Here is a 24018-nt window from a genome sequence, read left to right as displayed (position 1 = left end):
GCCTTCTCTTTATGACAGGGCTTACAAAAGGTCATGTGTAATAGCTCTACAAAGTTAATGGGCAATAAATCTACAGCCTTGGGAGCCACCGGTATGGCTTTTTTTTTTTTTTAGTTCTCTGTGATTGCCATGTGGTGTCTGCCAAACCATCTCTTGAACTGTTAAGTCGATGTCTGGATTTCTGCCCGGCACTTAGATGGTTCCCATCGTCTTGGGCCTGCTTTGGAACTTAGCAGCGGCAAGACGCCCCCTCCGAACCATCGCTTTTCTTATACAATAAAAAAGGGTGGGTGGGCGGGTGTCCCCAGTTGTAGGTAACAGAAAGACAAAGTCCCAGGAACACAATTTAGCAAAAAAATTGAAAGTAATATGTATGTAAACATGTGCACTGCAGTAAAAGAATACAATGATCTACGAATAATACAAGCCACAGCCATCAGCATTCCTTTTAGTTTTGCTAAGTTGGGTTGCTGTGACCGTCCCCCCTTATAAAACGCCTTTATTGTTGTTGGCATCTGTCTGTCTCAGGAGAAGGCGTGCACCTTTGGGGGTGGAGAGTTACAGCACCTGCTGAGGTATCGAGAAGAACCATATACCGTATTTTTTGCTCTATAAGACTCACTTTTTCCCTCCTAAAAAGTAAGGGGAAATGTGTGTGTGTCTTATGGAGCGAATGCAGGCTGCGCTGCTATCTCAGAAGCCAGAACAGCAAGAGGGATTGCTGCTTTCACTGCGCAGCGATCCCTCTTGCTGTTCTGGCTTCTGTGATTCAGAATATTTTTTTTCTTGTTTTCCTCCTCCAAAAACTAGGTGCATCTTGTGGTCTGGTGCGTCTTATAGAGCGAAAAATACGGTATCCATTGAGACTCAGGCCTCCACTCGGCATAACTCCACCTGAGTTGTTTTTGGCTCTCTGCAGATCGGGCTGCAATGCTGGAAGGTGGTTGTCCTGCATTTCCTAAATCCACTTCCATCTTTCATTTATTACAGAGGCTTTCCTATGCCAGCCCAAGGAAATTATTGGCTAGGGCACTGACACGGGCTGAGATCATGTTTTGCTTTTTTTTTATTTAAAGGAATCCTTCAGCCATGGGGCACGGCTGCTTCTGTTACGCGCTGCTGCGTTCCATCCCGGTTGCCGTGTACATCGTCTTGGTCACGGGCCTGCGGTACCACCTCTTCATCTGGAGCGTTTTCTCGCCAAAGCTTCTCTACGAGGGGGTGCATGTCTTCATCACGGCAGCCGTGTGCACTTTCTTCACAGCCATGGATCACAACCACTTGCGTAAAGTCCAAGACTGAAAGCAACCATTAAGGCAGAGTCTTGCATAATTTCGAGCGACGGACTGAATTTCTACTATGGAATGTGGATTCTTGCCTTTAGATTGATATTTAAAAGTTAACTGGGTAATCTATTTTTGGCAAACACGTTTATACATGCATACATATCTACACACACACACACACACACACACACACACACACACGTTGCATTGCAGAGTCTGTCTTGAAGTGGTGTTCCAAGCGTAACAGGCCATGCGGTCGGGAACTATCTAAATTTCGGTTGGACTATAAATGGATTGTTGGATCGTGTCCCTTCCATGCCAGTTTTCATTGCCTGCCTTAACTACAGTTAAGCATCCCATTGGCATAGATGTTGATTGCAATGGAAACTAGCCAGGCTCTGTTCTCCATCTTACTAAACCAGAGCTTGAAGCTGGTTAGCAGGCCCTGGTCAAGTGGGCATTTGGCTTGACTTAACTAGGATTAATACCCATTGCTGACTGTTAAATGGTGGTTATAGTAATCAGTGGCAATTGATGCTGGAAGAGGTCACAGGCTGCCCCCGATTTCTTAATTGCACCACAGTTGTGTATTCACTACTTGGGTTTGAACATCTGAACAGGACCACCTCTTGAGAAGTTCTTACTGGTCTTCATTCCTTCATATTGGAGTTTAGATGAAAATCTACCAGGCTTTAACCGATTGCTGGGGATAGGGTTCTCTCTATCACTGGGACTGTATGTTGAAATTTTATTCCACTCCTGCACTGCATTTCTCATTTGTTAATCATAACTTGAATAAGTAAAGTTTTTATTAAATTCCATGGAGTGCTGGCTGATGGACCTCACTCAAAAGGTTAAAACTGTGAAGAAGATTCTCTCCAAACCACTTACTCGTATTTTTGTTGTTGTTGTTCCTTTGATATACTCTGAACGTGATGGCTCACAATGTGACAGGATGCTGTGAACTGGAGATTAGACATACACACATACATTCATACACACACGCATCACAGTTCTATGAATGTAGCTCTCAGAGTTTCCTCTCGTTTCCTGCAAACAGCAGTCAAAGACTATGAAAGCGCTCTGGCAGGCTTAAAAGTGCTGGCATATCTGTAAATATGTGTGTGAAATTCTTTATAAGCATTACTGGTGTGTGTTTTTTTATAGGGAAAAGCAAATAATTCCATTATTTTTGATAGCTGAATTGTAGCATGGAAATGTTACAAGTTATATATGTAATTATATAAATAAGCTATCGGCGAATGTCAGTATACTTGCAGCTGAGAGCAAGCTTTGCTTAAGAAATGCAAAATCTATGTTTTAAAAAAAGAAGAGTTATATTTATTTATGCTAACTTTAACTCTCCTGGGTGAGACCTTATTTTTTGGTATTAGCGTGTGTTCAGAGGCTACCTTTCTGAGAATCCAGCCTTGTGGGGTGAGTGGGAGCTGGTTGTGGGTGCTTAATCACATGATGTTAGAAGGGGGGTATGATGCATTTATCTGCCTGTACTTACCCTGCGACTCATTCTCAGATCATGGAGGCAGGAAAAGCCCATAGGCACAATAGAGCCTGGCCCAAACTTCATATTCTCTGTTTATAGTGTGTCAGGCCAAAGCTTGTTCACATTCTCAAGTTACGCACTCAAGTATTATTCAAGCAAGCCCCATATTATTCAAACTTCTTGAGTTTGGTGAAATGGTGTCAGATCTAAACGTCTAGACGAGGTATACCATATTTTTTTGCTCTATAAGACTCACTTTTTCCCTCCTAAAAAGTAAGGGGAAATGTGTGTGCGTTTTATGGAGCAAATGCAGGCTGTGCAGCTATCCCAGAAGCCAGAACAGCAAGAGGGATTGCTGCTTTCACCGCACAGCGATCCCCCTTGCTGTTCTGGCTTCTGAGATTCAGAATATTTTTTTTCTTGTTTTCCTCCTCCAAAAACTAGGTGCGTCTTGTGGTCTGGTGCGTCTTATAGAGCGAAAAATACGGTACTTTCCTTCTCCCGTGCCGTGGAAGGACAGAATGCTTTGTGCTGTGAGCAACGGTGATTTACAAGGTGTTTTCATTCCTTCCTACAGAGATGCAAGCAAGGACCGCAGAAGCACTAACAATGGGATTTAAACAGCATCTCTGCATTTGCAGCTGTTGATCTCTTATTGTTTTTAGCTGCACGGTTCTGAAAGCATTTGATTATTTACATGTTATTGCAAACTCTTGGAATAACAAGCAGGAGCAGAGCAAATAACGCTGCTGCTCTGGCAAACAGCAATGCTAATATTTTTTCCTACTTTAAAAAAAGAAATTTTCTCACTATATTTCTAGGCAGTGTTTTCCAAGCGGAACTGTCTGCCTCCAGAGCAGGCCCTCTCTCCCCGCATCTCAGTTTGAGTCACTGTTCCAGTACAGCCCCAGTTGGAAGGAGGAGAAACTGGAGGTGCAATGAGCAGACTCCTCTGAGGACAGGCAGTTTTGCTCTGTACAGGGAGGGAGGCAGTTGTTAGAGGTCCCTCTGCTGGAAGCAGGGGGTGGGTGCTCACACCTGGAGCTTACCTGCATGCCGTGACATAGTAGGTAAGTACATTGGGCTTACAGGAGTCTTTGATTGGTTTCTTTAAAATTTTAATACTTATATTTCTAGTGCAACAAGCTAATGTGCCCCAGTGCACAATTTGGCGAATTACTGCTCTGGGGTAAATGAACCATTGAATCTTTTTCCAATAAGAAAAAATAGCTTATAAGAAACATTTGCATCATGCCACACGTAAATACAGTTTGAGTTTATCTGAGCAACCACTCTGGCCTGTATATATGCTAATATTTAAGATAGGGTGGCAGTTTTTCAGGCAGTGATTTTTAATAGGTTAGATAAGAATCTTGTTTTAGTTTCAATAACAAAGAGTCTCTCGGGGCCAAACTAGATGAGATGCAGGAGATCTGAATCTAGATTTCCTGGTGCTTTTCAGCTTTATTCCAATGCTGCAACTTTGCACGCTCAACTAGACTGGGCCTGGGGAAGAGGCTTTTAATTCCCAGTGTGTTTCCCTTTGCTTTGCTGGGATGGCCTTTGTATAGGTAGCTATATCTTTTTCTTCACAGGGCAAATGACAACTTACACATGTGCTTTTGATGAGGGAAATGACTTGGAAGGATTGACTTTGCCTTCTCCCGTATCGGAGCCTGATCCAATTCTAGAACTCTGATCACAGATCTTCCCCCATCACCTCCAGTTTGGCTATAACCCTGGTTTAAAATGCAACTTGAATGCAGTGTAAACATGTTTTACAACCTTCCATCACAGCCTCTCATAAAACGGAGGCCATAGCTGCCTATCTCACACACTGACTCAGTTCAGATATTGCACTTCCCATTTGACATCCCAGGTGGAAACCTGCAAACTGATACTGCAAGCCAGGATTACCTCATGATTTGTAAGAATCACACCAGTTTCCCAGTAAGGTGTTATAGCAAGCCAGTAACTCTTGTACTGAGGGACGCGGGTGGCGCTGTGGGTTAAACCACAGAGCCTAGGACTTTCTGATCAGAAGGTTGGCGGTTCGAATCCCCGCGACGGGGTGAGCTCCCGTTGTTTGGTCCCAGCTTCTGCCAACCTAGCAGTTCAAAAGCACGTCAAAGTGCAAGTAGATAAATAGGTACCGCTCCAGCGGGAAGGTAAACTGCGTTTCCATGTGCTGCTCTGGTTCACCAGAAGCGGCTTAGTCATGCTGGCCACTTGACCTGGAAGCTGTCTGCAGACAAACGGCGGCTCCCTTGGCCAATAAAGCGAGATGAGCGCCTCAACCCCAGAGTCGGTCACGACTGGACCTCATGGTCAGGGGTCCCTTTACCTTTTAACTCTTGTACTAAGATGGGCATGTGAGGAAGGAAGGAACCACACAGGGACATGGTGCATTTCTCAATGGTTGAACCAAACAACTGAACTGCTTTTCTATCTAACATAATGACCTAGAGCAAAAAATATCTGACTTCTTAGGTCAAGCATTATCAGAGTGGCACAAGACATTATTATTAGAATCATAGAACCGTGGAGTTGGAAAGGCCAGTCAACCCCATGTAATACAGGAATCTCAGCTAAAGATGACAGATGGCCATCTAACTTCTGCTTGAAACCCTCCAAGGAAGGAGACTCCACAACTTCCTGAGGAAGACTGTTCCACTGTTGAACAGCTCTTACTGTCAGAAGGTTTTCCATATATTTAGTTGGAATCTCCTTTCTTGTAACTTGAAGCCATTGGTTTGAGTCCTACCTTCCAGAGCAGAAGAAAAGCTTGTTCCCTCTTCCATGTGACAGCCCTTAAGATATTTGTAAATGGCTATCATATCTCTTCTCAGTCTCCTCTTCTCCAGGGTAAACATACCCAGATTAGTACATTCCCTTTTCATCTCCATAGAGGACTCTTGCCTAGTAATGACCATTCATTGTTTCTGAAAGTTTTGAGCGCTTCAAGTAAATGATCTTGTGTCGTGTCTTTGCATGGGTATGGAGAAAACCAAAAAGGAACCTTTGATTTCCTAGTGGCTCCTATGTCCATTTGCCAGGAAAGATTAGGACTCCAAAAATGGATTAAGAAGCAATTAGTGAAGGCATCTTATTATTTTTCTTAAGGCCTCATTGCACAGTAGATTTCAATTTGTATGCATTAAGATGTTTTCTTAGTATGTAAAAAATATAAAGGTGCAAATTCAACAAACGTGTTCACAAAAGCACATCTCAGTCCAGTAGACGTGGCAGGGAGCTGGAATTGGCTGCAGTTGCGTATCCCAGCCAATTTCCCTTAAGTACCAGCATATACTAATTTTAATGATTTTTGCTTTAGCAGCATCTGTGCACTTCATGCTTTACACAGCAACATAGACAGGCTTGTCTCTTTCCTAAATAATTTGATGTACAGATGAAATTACAAGAAAGAAAGGGAGAACACCCACAGTGATCAGGAAAAAAATAATTGGCTGGGGCTTTTATGCTTTAACACAGCACTGCAAAAGTATTTTGTCATACATACATGCTTCTTTGCGTATCCAACTTTAGATCTTAAAGGCATGAACTGTACTTCTCATGCAAGTCTAGTTTGCTGCTGCATATTGTGTGCTGTCTGTTAGGCTGTAGTGGACAGCACAGCGCTAAGTGACCTTTCCATGACAACTCCCAAAGAAAGTTATATTTCTTTTGTTCTCCAGATGGGTCACGCGTGGATGTTTTGTTCAACCATCCTTTGTGGTTTGTTGTCTTAATTCTGAGCGAGACCCTAAAAATACAGTAAAATGGTAGTTTGGCTTGTCAAGCTGAGGTCTGTCCCCATAGGGTGTGACAGCCGCTTGCCATGTTGCAAGCAGAGAAGCTGGAGGGGCAGAGAAACTGCCTTAATCATTGTTGGTTTGGTGTAGATCCTATTCTTTACCTATGGTTTGCATGCCCCCATGAAACCATGGTTTATGGCCAGTATTAACCATTGTGAAGGAAAACAAACCATGGTATAAACTACAGTATGTGCAGCATGTTAGGTTTTTTCCATTAGAATTCATCTCTCTTCTCAGCTAACATATCTGTTGGATGGGCTTTGCTTTATGATGAATGTCAGAAAAGAAGTGTTGATGTTTTAACTAGCTTCTGTGCTCATGAGACCTGCTGCTGTTCAAAAGCAGCTTGCTCCCCAAGAGGTTTGTAACACATCTGTCAGGATTTTGGTCTAACAAGGAGATTCTTTTGGGAAGCAGGAAACAGCAACTTTGAATTTGCTGCAAAGCCAGATAGGCATGCTTACTGTATACAATTGTCTCTGCTGAAGGATTTCTACTAGTTTGGAGCCACAACTGCTTCTCTGACACACACACACACACACACACACACACACACACACACACAACCCCTGGCCACTTGACATTCAGGCGGGTAGCTGTGCCAGTTCTTCAGGTCATAACCCAAGATCCCATGTAAATCTTTCAGCTCAAGATTGTTCTAAGAATTGACCTTTATTCGGTGTCCATTTGCTTAATTAGGTAATGCATTGTAGCTCAAATTCCCTGCTGGTTTGAAAAGATTCATTTTAATGGGAAAGTTTGCCTCCCTGCGGTACGATACGAGGCCCATTGATTTGGCCAGTTTGTACAATCAGACTCATGTAGCAAATGTTTTCTTCTTCTTCTGGACTCAGGAACATCGGGGTGCAGCTGTTTGCATCTGTGCGTTGAGAGAAAACGGCATATTTGTATGCATTCTCCCCCAAGGAATATATATATATATATATATATATATATATATATATATATATACACACACACACACACACACACACACACACACACACACAGATAGAGAAAGAGATAGCGCTTTTCCTAGACATGGTACTTAAACTGAACCCTTATTCTGTGGCAATCTAGTTCTCTGCGTAGATAATCCCTCCCGCCCCTCTTTTTTGGGGGGGGGGGAGGAGCAGTTCAAACTAGCCCTAAATCATATATTTGCTGCTGGCAGTAGGAGTACAATATGGGTATGTCTTTAAGTTAACATCTTACCTTAAAAACCTGACAGTACCAAACTATCAAAAGCTATGGATGACAGGTTGAGAGGAGTTCCCTACCAGGACAGACTTTGCTTGTGTGCTCAAGACATCGATTCAATAAAACATATTTTGTTGCATTGTGCAAAATATGAGCAAGCTAGGGCTGAACTGATACTACCCTTGCTGGTACCTTTCCCAGGAAAATCAGAGGCTCACTATGTCAGGTTCCTATTGGAAGACCAGACAAATGCTTGAACATTAGCAGTAGCAAAGTTTTTATTGGTGGTTGCAAGAACAAATAATCCCTATATTCTGAACAAAATGCTTGTTTAACCTGGAGGCAGGCTGTATGAATTGTGTATTGCTTTGTAACGATTTGTTGGGTCTCTGGACCGTAATAAAGATTGATGATGATGATATTTCCTGTTACAAAGCATTCTGGAAATAGACATGGAAACCATGAGGTTAAAAACAAATACTTTTTAAAGAAAGAGGTGGGGCTGATGCAGTGCATTTTGGGGACTTGCTGCAAGTTTATTACTTACTTGAAGTCCACCATGGAATCAAAATTAACTTTGGTATTGAAAGAAAGAATGAGTGGTGAAGAGAATATCCAGAAATTTAGAATTCTGATTTTGGGTGGTTGTGGTGGTAGCAGCTTAATGGTAATGGAGAAAAGTCTAAACCTGCAAGCTTTGAAGGAGTGAGTTGAGTGTGTGTTTAGATGTTTCCAGGCTGAAATGCCAGAAGACTGTTACTTCTAGTTTTATGATAACAAACTGAATTAGCATTTAATAGTTTTAAAGCATTCTTGTTCCTTAAGACACCGACTTTGTACAAATTGAAACGTAGGTTAATCTTTGGGTTGACTTTCAGCCCAAGCCTATGAATGTTTGCTCAGAAGCTCCCCTGTGTTCAGTAGAGCTCACTCTGGGTCACCGTGCATGGAATTTCAACCTGAGAATTGGGAAGGTGTGGGAGAGTCTTCCAGTCAGGAAGCCGAAAGGACAAGGAATACTGCTAGGCCTGAAAGGGTAGCTTTCAGGACTGAAGTGGGCAATGATGACTGTCTAGGCAGAGGAAAGAAATATTCCAAGTCCAGGGCAGAAACTGAAGGCACTTGCAAGAGTCACTACAATGAGAATTTCAGCGTTGGCAGAGTTCCCTTGTTTTCAGCTTCTGTTGACTTCTGATTAGTCCATGTTTTAATTTCCTGTTTGTGTGTGTTCTGTACACGAGTTATTTCTCCTGTTCTGAATAAAGTTTGTTTGTTTTTCTTTTGACTAATTTGGCTCTTGATTGTGCTGTTTTTAAGCATGTTGTCATCTTGAGCACAGCTCGGCTGTTTTTTGGAATCCATCTTGGTACGTTTCCCTCCTTGAAGTTTCTACGCCAGTACTGTATATATATTTGCAGCTCCGTTTCCCTTTTCCCCTCACAAAAATGCATCTTCGTTCCATGTCAGAAGCACACGGGGAAGGGAAGGCCTTATTCCCACAGACCAAATATGCAATAACATATATATTCAAATCCTTATTTAATGGCTGAAAGGGAATGAATGGACTAGATTTCATCAGGCAAACAGCCTTCTAAGTTACAGATGAAGTAAATGCAGATGACAAAGGAGCAGAAATCCACAGTCAGTTCATCAGGGGGGAAAAACACGAGAAAAAGATTTTAGGGAATAATGTGAAAGTGAAGAAGATACAAGAGGATCATGGAATAGCTAGAAGCTTTTAATAGACCTATACCCAGTGGATTTGTCTTTTTCTTTTTTTAAGGAAGCACAAGAAATCTACCCCAAAACAAATAACTGGAAGGCAACAAAATTAATACTAAACTGTGTAACAAATATTGACACAGCATAATTGGACTACAGTGGTGATGTGGACCCACAACTAGCCTGTACAAATGACAGATGGAAAATGCTGAAGTGAGCCAAATTATACATGCAGGACGTGATTAGAAATATCAACACCCGCTGCCCAGCATGGGTATAAAGTTGCTCATGAACCATCGGTGCTGATGACATCTCTTAATGTTCTGCCTAAAACCCTGTTGGGAGACTGGTGCGTCACTCCCAAATGGATTTACCCATTGTAAGAATGATTAGCTGCATGAGAAAAACCCAAAACGTGCTGTGTGTAGCGGACATATTTATTCAAAATTGTGCTGATAGCAGACCTGCACTGCTGTCTCATGACTTCTAAGAGCAACCCACTGAATACACACTCACCCCCACAATTAAGCAGAGGTTACGTTTATGTGCATAAGTGAAAATCATCATATAAGTAGGGTGTGTCAGTATTTCCATCCCTCCCATTGCAAAGATCACCAGATCATGTTTGTTTTACTTTCTGTCTGAGAGAAAGGAGGGGGCGGAAACTACTCTTCCAGACTTGCGTCCCTAGTACTGTGGTGGCTTTCCTTTGATCTGTCTACAGACAAGATGGCAGTATGAGAGAGCTGCTTCTCTCGTACATGTTTGTTACGTTCTTCTATTTGTTTAATCAGTAGAAATAAATTAGGTATGCCACAAAACCTCCACAGCTTTGCTTCTGTTACTCGGCTGCTTTTGAGGTGCTCACATCAGCAAATGTGAGTCCACTGCCCCAGGACCTATTCCTCGGGAAGGCTGTGCTGCTGTTCCTGCGTTCCTGCGATCGGAAGGTCGAAGAAGGTGCTCCTGACACCCAGCCCATGCAGATGCTGAAGATGTGGGCTGTACATGGGTGTATGGGGGGGGGAAGCCTCTTTCCCCCCTGCTTTCCAGCTCTCTCTCCTGCTTTCTCTCCACACAACTCTTTCTTCAACTAGAGTTGAAGCTCTGGGGCTGAGTGGAGGCTGGAGAATATGTGGAAACATTGCTGTTGCTTGCGCCAGCTGCTAGGTGGGGAGGCTGAGCAGCCTAAACCAGGCATGTCCCAAGTCCGTTTTGGGGGCATAATCCGGCCCGCCGGTTGGTTTAATCCGTCCCCTGTGTCTTCCAACAACTTCCAACAATCCTAAAACTATACAACTTCAACCCTAAAAATGCTCAACAACTTTGGGGTAAAATCATAAAACTCAACAACTTCAATCCTAAAAAAAAAGGTTAACAACTTTGGTCGGCCCTCACGGCCCTTCACTTCATCAAAAGTTTGGATACCACTGGCCCTAAACAAAGCTCTGTTGTGCCTCTTTGGGGCTTCCTCGACCCACACTGAAGTCTTCACGCTCCAGAGAGGGTCTCCTCATGAGCCACATAGACTCCCCAGCTCTTCCGCCATTCCCTGGTTTAAATCTATCTACTGTATTTTATTTCCAGGTGCTGAGCATATATGCAGTTGCACATGAGTCAAATGTGCGTAAGTGGTGGGGAGAACGCCTGTATAAAATAGTCATTCTGTCCTTTGTGAATGTTGGTGATTTGTATTCTAATTGGTTGTAGCTGGACTCGGGGAATTACAGGCTTGCATTCATCTAAGACCTCCTCAGAGTAGGCCCTGTTGGAATTAATGAACCTGTTAGTCATGCCCATTAATTTCAGTGGCTCAACTCTGAGTAGGACTAACAAAAGTTACAACTCTATAGATCCTCCCCACTTGAACCTTGTGCTGTGTGTTAGTTGCAAGAAGGTGTGTTTCATTCAACAGGCAACCCATCAGTTTATCTTTGATCCATGCTAATGCCTCTCTACCAGCAGAATTTTGCAGTTTTGCAATATACAAACTATTAAGGTCCAGTACATCGCAATTGATTTACAAATGGATGTTTTCCTGCTGCTATCTTTCCTATGAATAAGATCGTCCGAAATAAATCAATGGACCAGCCTCCCGTGGGGATTTGTTCAGAATATGAAGCGATCTCTGCATTAATGGACTTTCCGGCAACTTTACATTCATGCTGGGCTGAAGATTTTGGTATTTCTGGTAATGTGCTGGATGTTTATTTGGCATTTAGACATCCAGCATCTTTTCTGTCTATTGTACCCGTTACTTTCCTTACAGATTACTCTTTACATCTATATGTTCTAATTGCACTGTGTTCATGCAATTGTAGGATTTTGTTCCCTACCGTATATTTTTGGGGGCATTTCTTGTGCTACCAGATTTTCTGTCTAGCTGACCTCATTCTGCGTCCCTTTTCAGTGCTTGTCCTTCACTGTATCTTGCATCTCTTAATTCCACAACTTCTTCTTATGCCTTGTGAGCAGTGCCAATTTTCTACAAGGAGGTGCTAGAACTCACCACAGACACCTCCCTCGTTCTCTTAGAATGGCAATGGTACCCACCTGACAGCTGCTGGAACTGAGTTCAGGTGAGTTCCAGCTGAAAAAAGCCCTGATTGCAAGAAGTATTACTTCCTGTGCCTGTTCTCAGCTGTGTTTTAAGGAAGAAATGCTGGGCAGCTGGAGTCTTGAGTGGGAAACACTTCTGTGCCATCATGCTTCTCTTGCCGACACAAGAGACAAATAAAAGGAAAATGATTCCATAGGTCCAGCCTTGCATATGTCTCTCTCAATTACTTTACACCTGCAGTTCACAGCTCCTTGTTATGGATGCCACTCCTGGATGGAGCCTTGCACTTGGGTACATTTATTTATGTGGAATGTATACTAGGGCAACAGGGTGGTGCTGTGGGTTAAACCAAAGAGCCTAGGACTTGCCGATCAGAAGGTCGGTGGTTCGAATCCCCGCAACGGGGTGAGCTCCCGTTGCTCGGTCCCTGCTCCTGCCCACGTAGCAGTTCAAAAGCACATCAAAGCGCAAGTAGATAAATAGGTACCACTCCGGTGGGAAGGTAAACAGCGTTTCCATGCGCTGCTCTGGTTCTCCAGAAGCGGCTTAATCATGCTTGCCACATAACCTGGAAGCTGTACGCCGGCTCCCTCGGCCAATAAAGCGAGATGAGCGCCGCAACCCCAGTCGGTCACGACTGGACCTAATGGTCAGGGGTCCCTTTACCCTTTACTATACAGGGGCAACCTTATCTTGAAGTTGATATAAGCTTAGCTGATAGATAAAAGTTGCTTGAATCCAGTCATTCTTAAGGTTATGGACCACCGGTATGAAATTTACGGCATGTAGTGCCTTAAAAGAAAACATTATGAAAATGATATACAGGTGGTACATGACCCCAGTCAAACTTGCAAAGATATATCATCTGTCTGATAATAAATGTTGGAAATGTAAGGAGGCTGAAGGAACATTCTTCCACCTCTGGTGGACATGCCCGAGGGTGAAGGCCTTTTGGGAAATGATTTATAACGAGCTGAAAAAGGTATTTAAGTATACCTTTCATAAGAAACCAGAGGCCTTCCTCCTGGGCATTGTAGGCCAGAGAGTGTCAAAGAAAGATAGAACTTTCTTTTTATATGCAACTACAGCAGCAAGAATCCTTATAGCCAAATATTGGAAGGCACAGGAGTTACCCACGCTGGAAGAGTGCCATACGCAACTGATGGACTACATGGAACTAGCCGAAATGACTGGCAGAATCCGAGACCTGGGAGAAGAGGCAGTGGAAGAGGATTGGAAAAAATTTAAGGACTATCTACAAAAACATTATAAGTTATATGAATGTTGAGAATTTGCTAAGTTTTGGGAAAAACATGCTTCAGTATTGAGATTTGAAAATGATGGAAATTAAGTTATGACTGTGAAAAGTTTAAATTTTAGAATATATAATTAGATGAAAGTACAAAAACACATGAAATAAGGTATTAATTTGCTGTTTATTTTTATTGTAAAGAAAGCAGGGGATGGAAGATGTGGGGAAGTCCAGTTGATTATGAAAAAAGATCTGGAAAAGTGAATTTTCTTTTATTTAATTTCTTCTTTCTTTTTGTAAAATCGCTTTTGTTGTGTTATTGACGATGTATTCTGACCTTGGAAAAAAAGCAATAAAAATATTATTAAAAAAAAAAAAAGAATCCAGTCATTCTTAACAGCTGAATCATACTGGCAAGTACATCATTTGAGTCCTTGCTACCTGGCAAGTTGCAGCTGAATGTTTGAACAATGTTTGGCAGGGCGATTGAGATGACAGGTGATATGAAACACTCTATCCATGACATCATCGTTGACACATGCCAGTGCCATATGAAGTGATCCAGACCCTGAGATATCATCTGAGGCCCTTCTTCGTGTGCTTCCCCAGCGAGAGGTCTGGAAGGTGGCAACACAGGAACGGGCCTTTTTTGAGATGGCTCCCCATTTGTGGAACGCTCTCCTCAGGGAGGCTTGCTTGGACCCTTCATTACATATCTTTAGGTGCCAGGCAAAAAAATTTCTCTTCCCCTGGGCCTTTGGCTGGTTAACATTCTGTGCCCCTTTAAATGTGTCTGTGGGATACGGTTATTGGCTGTTTTTGCTTTATTATGTTTTCATTTTGCATTTTTATGTTGCGAACCACCCTGTGGTCTTTAGATGATGATGATGATGATGATGATGATGATGATGATGATAATAATTTATTATTTATACCCCACCCATCTGGCTGAGTTTCCCCAGCCACTCTGGGCAGCTTCCAATCAAGTGTTAAAAAACAATACAGCATTAAATATTAAAAACTTTCCTAAACAGGGCTGCCTTCAGATGTCTTTTAAAGAGAAGATAGCTGCTTATTTCCTTCACATCTGAAGGGAGGATGTTCCACGGGGCGGGCGCCACTACTGAGAAGGCCCTCTGTCTGGTTCCCTGTAACCTCACTTCTTGCAATGAGGGAACCGCCAGAAGGCCCTTGGTGCTGGACCTCTGTGTCCGGGCTGAACGATGGGGGTAGAGACGCTCCTTCAGGTATACAGGACCGAGGCTGTTTAGGGCTTTAAAGGTCAGCACCAACACTTTGAATTGTGCTCGGAAACGTACTGGGAACCAATGCAGATCTCTCAGGACCGGTGTTATGTGGTCCCGGTGGCCACTCGCAGTCACCAGTCTAGCTGCCGCATTTTGGATTAATTGTAGTTTCCGGGTGACCTTCAAAGGTAGCCCCACGTAGAGCGCATTGCAGTAGTCCAACCGGAGATAACTAGAGCATGCACCTGTGATGGCCTGGGAATCCGATTCAGAGGCTGAACCAGAGGAATCCCAGCCTGCACAGGAGTCCCCGCCTCCAGGGCCAGCTGAACTGGGGCAGAGCCTTGATACTGAAGCGCCTGCACCTGTGCTGGATCCTCAGGAGCAGGCACCAGGTGAATCCACTCTGGCTCCGGAGGTGGTTGAGGACTCAGTGCCTACAGGTGAGTCTCCCCCTGGGTCTAGTAACCCTTCAGCCTCTCCTGAACTGCAGAGGCTCAGGGCAGAGAGGCAGAGGGAACTGGTTTCTCCCAGGAGGAGTGCTCGCCTTAAGGCCAGGAGAGGCGGGTCTCCTGGGGGCCGGGACCGCCCCTGGCCTCAGAGAAGATAAAGGCCAGTCAGCCCGGTCCCAGGTTGCGGGAGCAACGTCGTTGAAGAGCTGTTTCGGCCAGCACCCAGTCCTGTTCCCCCAGAGTTCCTGTCCCTGCCCGGCTCCTCGCTGTGGACCCCGCTTCGCCCGTGGAGGACTGTCTGCCGACCCTTGACTCAGGTCCTGGACCTCGCCCCACGGTAACCTCCACCCTGGACCAGCACAGCACCACTCTGGCAAGACAGTCCGAAGGCAGGTAAGGTCTCAGCCTGCGTACCAGATGGAGCTGGTAGACCAGCCGCCCTGGACACAGAATTAACCTGTGCCTCCATGGACAGCTGTGATGTGAGTCCAAAATGACGTCCAGGCTGCGCACCTGGTCCTTCAGGGGCACAGTTACCCCATTCAGGACCAGGGAGTCCCCCATCCCCACCAACCCCCTGTCCCCAAGAATAGTACTTCTGTCTTGTCAGGATTCAGCCTCAATCTGTTAGCCGCCATCCATCCTCCAACCGCCTCCAGGCACTCACACAGGACCTTCACTGCCTTCACTGGTTCTGATTTAAAAGAGAGGTAGAGCTGGGTATCATGAAGAACACTATGCAAAATAAACTAAGAAGTCAAAACCTGATGACACTGCAGTTGTCATGTACTAATACTTGTGTGGTGGAAACCCATCCTAGCTAGCAGCAGTGCTTGGCTCTTAGCTTGCATTTGCTTCCTGGCAGCGACAGTATATGGACACAGCCATCAGAACATAAAAGCTCGCTTTTAAATAGATAAATGAAGGGATTCCTTGCACAGTGAACTCTTCAACTCAATATTTACATTGGGCTTTTCCCTGCCCCTTTACTTTTGTGTGGGATTGTTTTACTAGACACAGGCCAGTATTGTGTGCTCCTAACAGTGCACCACAGAGCTATATGGTGCAGACATGCCTGCCCTGCCTTCCTAATCTCCTGCAGACCTCAGGACCCCCGTGATAATTTTAGCTCTGCTAATAACAGCTCAGTCACACCTTGCTGATGGTGATTGTGAGAATGAGGTTGAATCATTAGGGTCTCTTGAGCTCCTCTGAAAAGGCATGTTTTACAATCTTAATGAATGCCATGAACTGATATGGAAATTGCCAAATTGCTCTTAATGAAACCACCTCTAACTTCATACTGCAACGTAATTGCTTTTAATTGCTAATTTTCTTCTGTGCCGTTGTGCAATCAGGAAGCCTTTGTGTGTGTGCTTTTGTGTTTCCAGGCTCCTTTGCCCGCTGTAAAAGGGGGAGAGAAATTAGATCCACTTGTTTTGAAGTGTTTGGAGTGTGAGGACCTGGGCTTTAACCCACATTTCATTTCTTCTGCCTCAAAGTTGAGTGTTGTGGGCTTGTTTTATTCTAGGGTGTGCTCGATTCCTTCTCATTGCCTGCAGGGGGATGTGTTGGAGATAGAGGAATGTTTAGCCTTTGCCTGCTATAAAACTGAGCCAAAGTCAGACTTCAGATCAATGTCCTATTGAAGGGCCATTAAAATATTGTTCTATATATGATCCCCAAAACTCTTTGAGGCATTTTCTCCTCTCACATATGTTATCCCAAAACCCCCTTCCTTTAAGGGGGTGGGGGAGGTTTTTACACCAGCCAGAAGAACAAGGCTTTTTCTTGTTTAGATGTTAGAGTGAAAATAGGCCTCTCTCTCATTAATGTCTGGCTTAGGCGGGTAGAGGTAAGAGCAAGGTTGAATGGATGTTCTTGTAACCTCAGACAGGGGGAGGCTGAAAAGGAGGAGGGTAACACAAGAAACAAAGCTATATCTTATTATATACATGTGAACACGTGTCTATGCATTCTAAGGGGTATAAAAAGCTGGCACGCTCAGAATTGGGTGTGCAGATTGCGAGCCAGTGTGGTGTAGTGGTTAAGAGCGGTAGTCACGTAATCTGGGAAACCGGGTTCGTGTCTCCGCTCCTCCACATGCAGCTGCTGGGTGACCTTGGGCCAGTCACACTTCTGTGAAGTCTCTCAGCCCCACTCACCTCACAGAGTGTTTGTTGTGGGGGAGGAAGGGAAAGGAGAATGTTAGCCGCTTTGAGACTCCTGAAGGGGAGTGAAAGGCGGGATATCAAATCCAAACTCTTCTTCTTCTTCTTCTTCTTATCGCGCTGTGTCTTTGTCCTGCATATGCATTTCAAATAAATCCTTTTGAATCCTGCAAGGTTGATTGCCACTTTGTGTGAATCTGTGCTCCGGGGACCCAATAGCAGATATGGAACAGGTCCAACACTATAAATATTTTTTTTAAAGGCTTGTTCTGCTGTTGATCTATCTCCCTCCATATCCTGCTTCTCGAATTTAATTTAGAATGTCTGAGGTAGGTTAGGCTGAGAGTGAGTGATTGGCCCAAGGTCACCTAGTTAGTGAGTTTCATGGCCAAGTGTCTGATTCGAACCCTGGTCTCCCAGGTCCTATTCCAACACTCTAACCACCACACCAAACCGTACTGGCTCTCCAGGAGGCTTTTCTTGTGGTTTTATGAATCAGCTTCAATATGACGTAGGAGGCCTTGCTCTGGCAAGTGGCAGAAGAAAGGACAGACTTTCTCCTCTTAGTCTTCCTTATGGTTCTACTCCCCCAGTGCTGAGCTGAGGCTCTGCAGGTCTGAGATTGGCGCTTGGGTGCAATGGTTGGCTGGATGAGGTTCAAGAAGCTGACATCAAAATCTGCTAAGATGGGAAACCAAGAAGCAGAACTGTGGTTTCCAGCAACTGGCATTCAGAAGTTTCACTGCTTCCAAATGTGGAGGCAGATCATATCGTCATCATGGTTGGTAGCCTCCAATATCCCTCTCCTCCATCCTTGCCTATCCTTCTGCCTGCATTCCAGCCCTACTTTAGATAGTTTACACCAGGCTTCCTCAACCTCGGCCCTCCAGATATGTTTGGCCTACAACTCCCATGATCCCTAGCTAGCAGGACCAGTGGTCAGGGATGATGGGAATTGCAGTCTCAAAACATCTGGAGGGCCGAGGTTGAGGAAGCCTGGTTTACACCAAGTTGGCTCCGCCTCCTCTGGTTCCCGCATCACTGATCTATGAAACACCCTTGTTATGACTCGCCTTTCAGTTCTCTCTGCATGTGTATCTGCTGGTTTCTTAGGTCTTGCTTGTTCCGCTGCTACCATGAGGAGGCAGGGAGTGCATTGGGAGACTAACCCCAACTTTATTTGTAGGGGTGCTGTTTCTGACTCTCTGAAGCATTTTATTTATTGGGAACGTTACAAATGTTCAGTTTACAAAACTTCCAGGGGCCTCCGGAAAATCATTAAAATGCTATCAAATACAACATGACTTTATTAAATTAGCAAAAGCAATAACAGCACAGCAGAGTGATTAGAACCAACGGGACTGGTAAAAAAATAAAATAAAAAATCAATTTAAACCAGCTTTGATGACATGCTGGCAGCACTGGGCAAATTGCGATGTCTTTACCCAGCACCCAAAAGACATCAGATTTGGTAACCTGTGATCATCTCTGGAGTAAACATTCCACATGCAAGGTGCCACAACTGAGATGGCCCTCTTTCCAGTGACCACCAGCCTAACTTCAGAAGATGTTGAAGAATCATCATCAAGGTTTGAGCAGGCTCATATGGGGAGGGAGCCAGTCCTCCAGTGTCCCAAGCCATTTACAGCGTGAAAGGTAATGTCCATCCCTTTGAATGGTGACCATTGGGAATGCACCGGTGTAGCAATTAATCCACTTTGTCTCTTTTCTCACTAGACTACAGAGCATTTATCAGTAGGTTTAACCGAAGCCCTCTGCCCTTTTGCTGCGACACTTGGAATTTCACTTTGATTTATGCGCCTTCAGGCAAGGAATTCTGATGGACGTAATCTTCTGCTAGCCCATCAAAAAAAAGAGTGAGCTATAACATTACATCCAACATTTCCCCAATGAAAATAGGGACGTCCCATTCCACAATGATAATTTTACTATCCACCATATTTTTCGCTCCATAAGACGCACCAGACCATAAGACGCACCTAGTTTTTGGAGGAGGAAAACAAGAAAAAAATATTCTGAATCTCAGAAGCCAGAACAACAAGAGGGATCGCTGCGCGATCCCTCTTGCTGTTCTGGCTTCTGGGATAGCTGTGCAGCCTGCATTTGCTCCATAAGACGCACACAAATTTCCCCTTACTTTTTAGGAGGGAAAAAGTGAGTCTTATAGAGCAAAAAATACGGCATACCCCACTAATCTGACTGGGTTGCCCCAGCCACTCTGGGTGGCTTCCAAGATATATAAAACACAATTAAACATTAAAAAAACTTTCCAATAAAGGAATGCCTTCAGATGGCTCAGGGATTGGATAACTCCATACCCTCCAGCATTTCTCCACTGAAAATTCGAAGGAAAAGTGGGACATTTCAGGATCAAATCAGAAACTGGGATGGCTTCTCTAAATCAGGGACGTCCCTGGAAAAGAGGGACACTTGGAGGGTCTGGCATTAGGGTATGTTGAATTTTTCAACTTTCAAATTCCAAAATTGAGGGGTGCTAAAAAGTTGCAACATAACTTGGGAATTCAATAGATATTTTGTTTGAATTAATATTATTTAGTTTTGCCTGGTAAGTAAAATGTGTGTAAAATTGCAGAGAAATCATTAAAAATGATTGCCAAGTACATGCAGTTTTGTTATATATTAATATTACTTTTTATTATAATAATTATTTAGCATTACCTGACATTTTCAGAAGGTAAAATTATAATTCTTTGGTTTTCCCAAAAGCAGTTGATGTGCTTCTTCATCAAAGGTAGGCTTACCAAGCAAAACCTCCAATCACAAAAATAATAGGCGATTTCAATTCCTCACACCCAAAAGCATGCATATATATATATATATATATATATATATATATATCCCACCCATCTGGCTGGGTTTCCCCAGCCACTCTGGGCGGCTCCCAACTGAATATTAAAAACACAATACAGCATTAAACATTAAAAACTTCCCAATACCTTCAGATGTCTTCTAAAAGTCAGATAGCTGTTTATTTCCTTGACATTTGATGGGAGGGCATTCCACAGGGTGGGCGCCACTACCGAGAAGGCCCTCTACCTGGGTCCCTGTAACCTCCCTTCTCGCAAGAACCCCTCAGTGAAGAAATTTGCACAAATTAAGCCTCACCCCCCGAAACGACGCACCCTACAACCAGTGGCGTAGCATGGGTTGTCAGCACCCGGGGCAAGGCAAGTAATTTGCGCCCCCTAACCGTGGATTTGCGCCCCCTAACCTGTGGATTTGCGCCCCCTAACTCTAACCCCCAGATGTTGCGCCCGGTGCGGCCGGCCCCCCCTGCACCCCCCACGCTACGCCACTGCCTACAACGACATGCTCAGAAATTGACATGTTTGCACTTTTGGCAGCAGAAAAGCCTATGATAAGTGGGGGGAGAACCTTAACGGGCGGTTTTTGAGTGGCTAAACCAGCCGCCTTCAGCAGACTGTTCTATCCACCCCACTGGCATCCCTTTTAATGAAGGCTACATCAGTTGCTGTCAGGAATGAGTTCTGCAGAGCCATCAAGGGCAGCACTGGCAACAACACAGTGTAGTGGTCTAAGCAGGTGGTGATCGAAGCATAGGTAAGTGAGCCTGTTTTTCAAGTCTCAGTACTGCATGCCACCTGTTTTTGGAATGACTATAACTTCACCAGCTTCTCTCCATATTGCTTCAAGCAAGGATGAGTGGGAAACTTCAGTAGAGTGAGTCACGTCAACCAGGAGTGTAAACACAGCCAAGTACATAAAATCCACATCAAACCAAGTTTCTGGTGTCTGAGATACCCTAGTCAGGCATCACCCGGTAATATTGTTGGAGAAAAGGAATAATCAGTAGCACTGCGCAGGAAAGGGCTGTCTCAATTCCCGTTGAGTTGTAAGGGGCAAAGTAAATGGGCTGTAAAACCCAAAACTCTGGTCCCAGGGATTTGGTTGCAGGTTTAGCACCTGCATTCCAATGGGACCCGGCTATACCTTCTCCCATAAAAAGAAATGCGGGACTAGGCTGCCTATAGCTGCACTCAGAACTCCTCATCTCCTGACAAGATTATCTTAATTTGTGCTGCTCATGGATGAGAAGCATCTGGAGACGATTTCATCCAAGGAAGGAACTAGTTCCTGTGTCACCATTAAATGAACTAAGCCTGCTTTGAGCTTTCTGTTTCCCCTTTTGAAACACGCAGTGGGAAGGCATGTAAGGGAGTAAACCTTTGGGCTTGTCAAGATTTCAGAACCAGCCCCCCACTCATCTAAATTAAGATTTGTTCAATCTTAATTTGTATTCCAAAGTATTCCAAAGCCTCTCATAGAGGCTTTGCTTGCATTCCAGATTATTTTCCTACCTGTGCCTTGTTTTTCATTTATTTCAAAGAATTCTTTCAGCACTTCTTTGGCTTTAATTACCCTTTCATCATCTCTCCACAATTCATCATTCATCCTCCCCCTCCCCCTTGTATGTTTTTTAAATTCCATACGTAAAGGAATCCTGACCATTAGGTCCAGTCGTGACCGACTCTGGGGTTGCGGCGCTCATCTCGCTCTATAGGCCAAGGGAGCCGGCATTTGTCCGCAGACAGCTTCCAGGTCATGTAGCCAGCATGACTAAGCCACTTCTGGCGAACCAGAGCAGCGCACGGAAATGCCGTTTACCTTCCCACCGGAGCAGTACCTATTTATCTCCTTGCACTTTGACGTGCTTTCAACTGCTAGGTTGGCAGGAGCAGGGACCGAGCAACGGGAGCTCACCCCATCGCGGGGATTCGAACTGCCAACCTTTTGATCGGCAAGTCCTAGGCTCTGTGGTTTAACCCACTGCGCCACCCGCGTCCCTAAAAATTCCATATGTATCATTACTAAAAAAGAAGAAGAGGGGAGCTCCTTGAGAGTTGGCTGCTAGCACCATTCAACAATCTAGGAATCACAGAATTGTAGAGTTGGAAGGGGCTGCAAAGGTCATTCCAACTGCCCCCCCCCCCTTGCAGTGCAGGAATCTTTTGCCCAACATGGAGCTCAAAACCATGACCCTGGGATAAAGAATCTCATGCTTTACCAACTGAGTTAGCAGCCAGGGTGGTGGACGTAAAAGAGGCAGATTGGGAAATGGTTTTCAGTCTACTCCTGGTAGAGCCATTGAGTGACACTTCAACCCCTGTAGCCTCCATTTCCTGTATTTTCTGCTCTATAAGACTCACTTTTTCCCTCCTAAAAAGTAAGGGGAAATGTGTGTGCGTCTTATGGAGCGAATGCAGGCTGCACAGCTATCCCAGAAGCCAGAACAGCAAGAGGGATTGCTGCTTTCACTGCAGAGTGATCCCTCTTGCTGTTCTGGCTTCTGAGATTCAGAATATTTTTTTCCCTTGTTTTCCTCCTCCAAAAACTAGGTGCGTCTTGTGGTCTGGTGTGTCTTAGAGAGCAAAAAATACAGTAGTATTGACCCTGTTTGGGACAGCAGGAGGAAGCCTGGGACTTCTTGCATCACACAGCTTCTCCTGCCATGCAGATCTCTGTGTGTCCTCACGACGAACACTTGTTTAGTAAGAAACAGAGCTGTTTTTGTTGAAAGCGGCAGCTGTCGATGTGCTTTCAGATGCTGGTGCGTTTTCTTCTCCTTCTGTGGGACCCGGTCATTGGGTAACAGAATGATAAAAATGGAAAGTTAGTTCAGATAGTTTGCCGATGAAAAGGACGTTTCGGGATGCAGTGAATCAACTAACTGCTGTGAATATGATGTGGGAAGATTTGTACCGTATTGGAACAGGATGAGAATAAAGAGGGGGCATGAATAGGGAGCTGAATGAAGCAGGAAGGGAATGAGATCAGTGCAAGAGGTACTGATTGAAAGGGAGCTTCTTTCCCACTGCAGCCCTTGTGATTCTGTTCAAGCTGCCAATTGCTTCCTCTGAGTCAGCGCTTAGTCACTCCTCGTTAGGGAGCCCTTGCTGGGATTGAGCTTTCTTTAGCTGCTTTCCTCACAAGCCACTGCTCTGTTGCCCTGCCCTCGCTGCTAGGTTTGAGACACCTGGAGGAAAAACAACAGCATCCAGCTCATGCTTTTGTTTTGTTTTGTGCAACCTGGATAGACTAAGCTGGTTTGGAAAATGGGCTAAATGCTTATGGCATTCGGCACGCTTGGAACTTTTAAGGGCTCTGTGAGAACCCAAAGCTTGGTGAGAGTAACACAATATGGTGCACTGATTTTTATCTTGCTGCAATTTTAGGATTCGCATATGCTAACAACAGTTGCTTCCTTGTGGTGTAATCCCATGCTGCTAAGAGTGCAGCTGTTGGAAATGGCCATACTGGTAAGGCTAAGGACGTTTCTCCTTCCTTCCTGAGCACCAATATGTTTCTAGAATAATGTGGGATAACACCACAGGGAAGTGGCTCCCACATTAATGTGGATGCACGCGAGGCAGCCCACCACAACCTCCAAAACACTTTTTTGTTGTTAGTCGTGTCCGACTCTTCGTGACCCCATGGACCAGATTACACCAGGCACTCCTGTCTTCCACTGCCTCCCACAGCTTGGTCAAACTCATGTTGGTAGCTTCGAGAACACTGTCCAACCATCTCGTCCTCTGTCGTCCCCTTCTCCTTGTGCCCTCCATCTTTTCCAACATCAGGGTCTTTTCCAGGGAGTCTTCTCATGAGGTGAAGTATTGGAGCCTCAGCTCCACGATCTGTCCTTCCAGTGAGCACTCAGGGCTGATTTCCTTAAGAATGGATAGATTTGATCTTCTTGAAGTCCATGGGACTCTCAAGTCTCCTCCAACACCATAATTCAAAAGCAA

General features: G+C 44.5%; 1 protein-coding gene and 1 long non-coding RNA gene across 5 annotated transcripts in view; one reads left to right on the top strand and one right to left on the bottom strand.

Annotated features, from left to right (window-relative positions):
• The window catches only part of PIGG (phosphatidylinositol glycan anchor biosynthesis class G (EMM blood group)), a 62249-nt gene extending 53155 nt beyond the window's left edge, over positions 1–9094 (top strand). For 3 of the 4 annotated variants that reach the window (XR_014520479.1, XM_083481398.1, XM_083481397.1), the window contains exon 13: positions 1077–9094. Coding sequence is in view for 2 of the 4 variants with exons in the window: in XM_083481398.1 (XP_083337524.1) it covers positions 1077–1302 (226 nt within the window). In the remaining 2 variants the exon portion in view is untranslated. The remainder of the gene's footprint in view (positions 1–1076) is intronic. The other variant, XR_014520478.1, reaches the window with a different exon arrangement.
• LOC310696292 overlaps positions 1366–24018 on the bottom strand; it is a 238524-nt gene continuing 215871 nt past the window's right edge. Inside the window, exon 2 of the long non-coding RNA XR_014520531.1 lies at positions 1366–1449. This is a non-coding gene — a long non-coding RNA (uncharacterized lncRNA). The remainder of the gene's footprint in view (positions 1450–24018) is intronic.

The sequence above is a fragment of the Podarcis liolepis genome (assembly GCF_965112155.1).
Source record: "Podarcis liolepis genome assembly, chromosome: 17".
Classification (NCBI taxonomy): Eukaryota; Metazoa; Chordata; class Lepidosauria; order Squamata; family Lacertidae; genus Podarcis; species Podarcis liolepis.
Note: the sequence above shows the minus strand (reverse complement) of the source record. Positions and strands in the feature narration are given on the sequence as shown.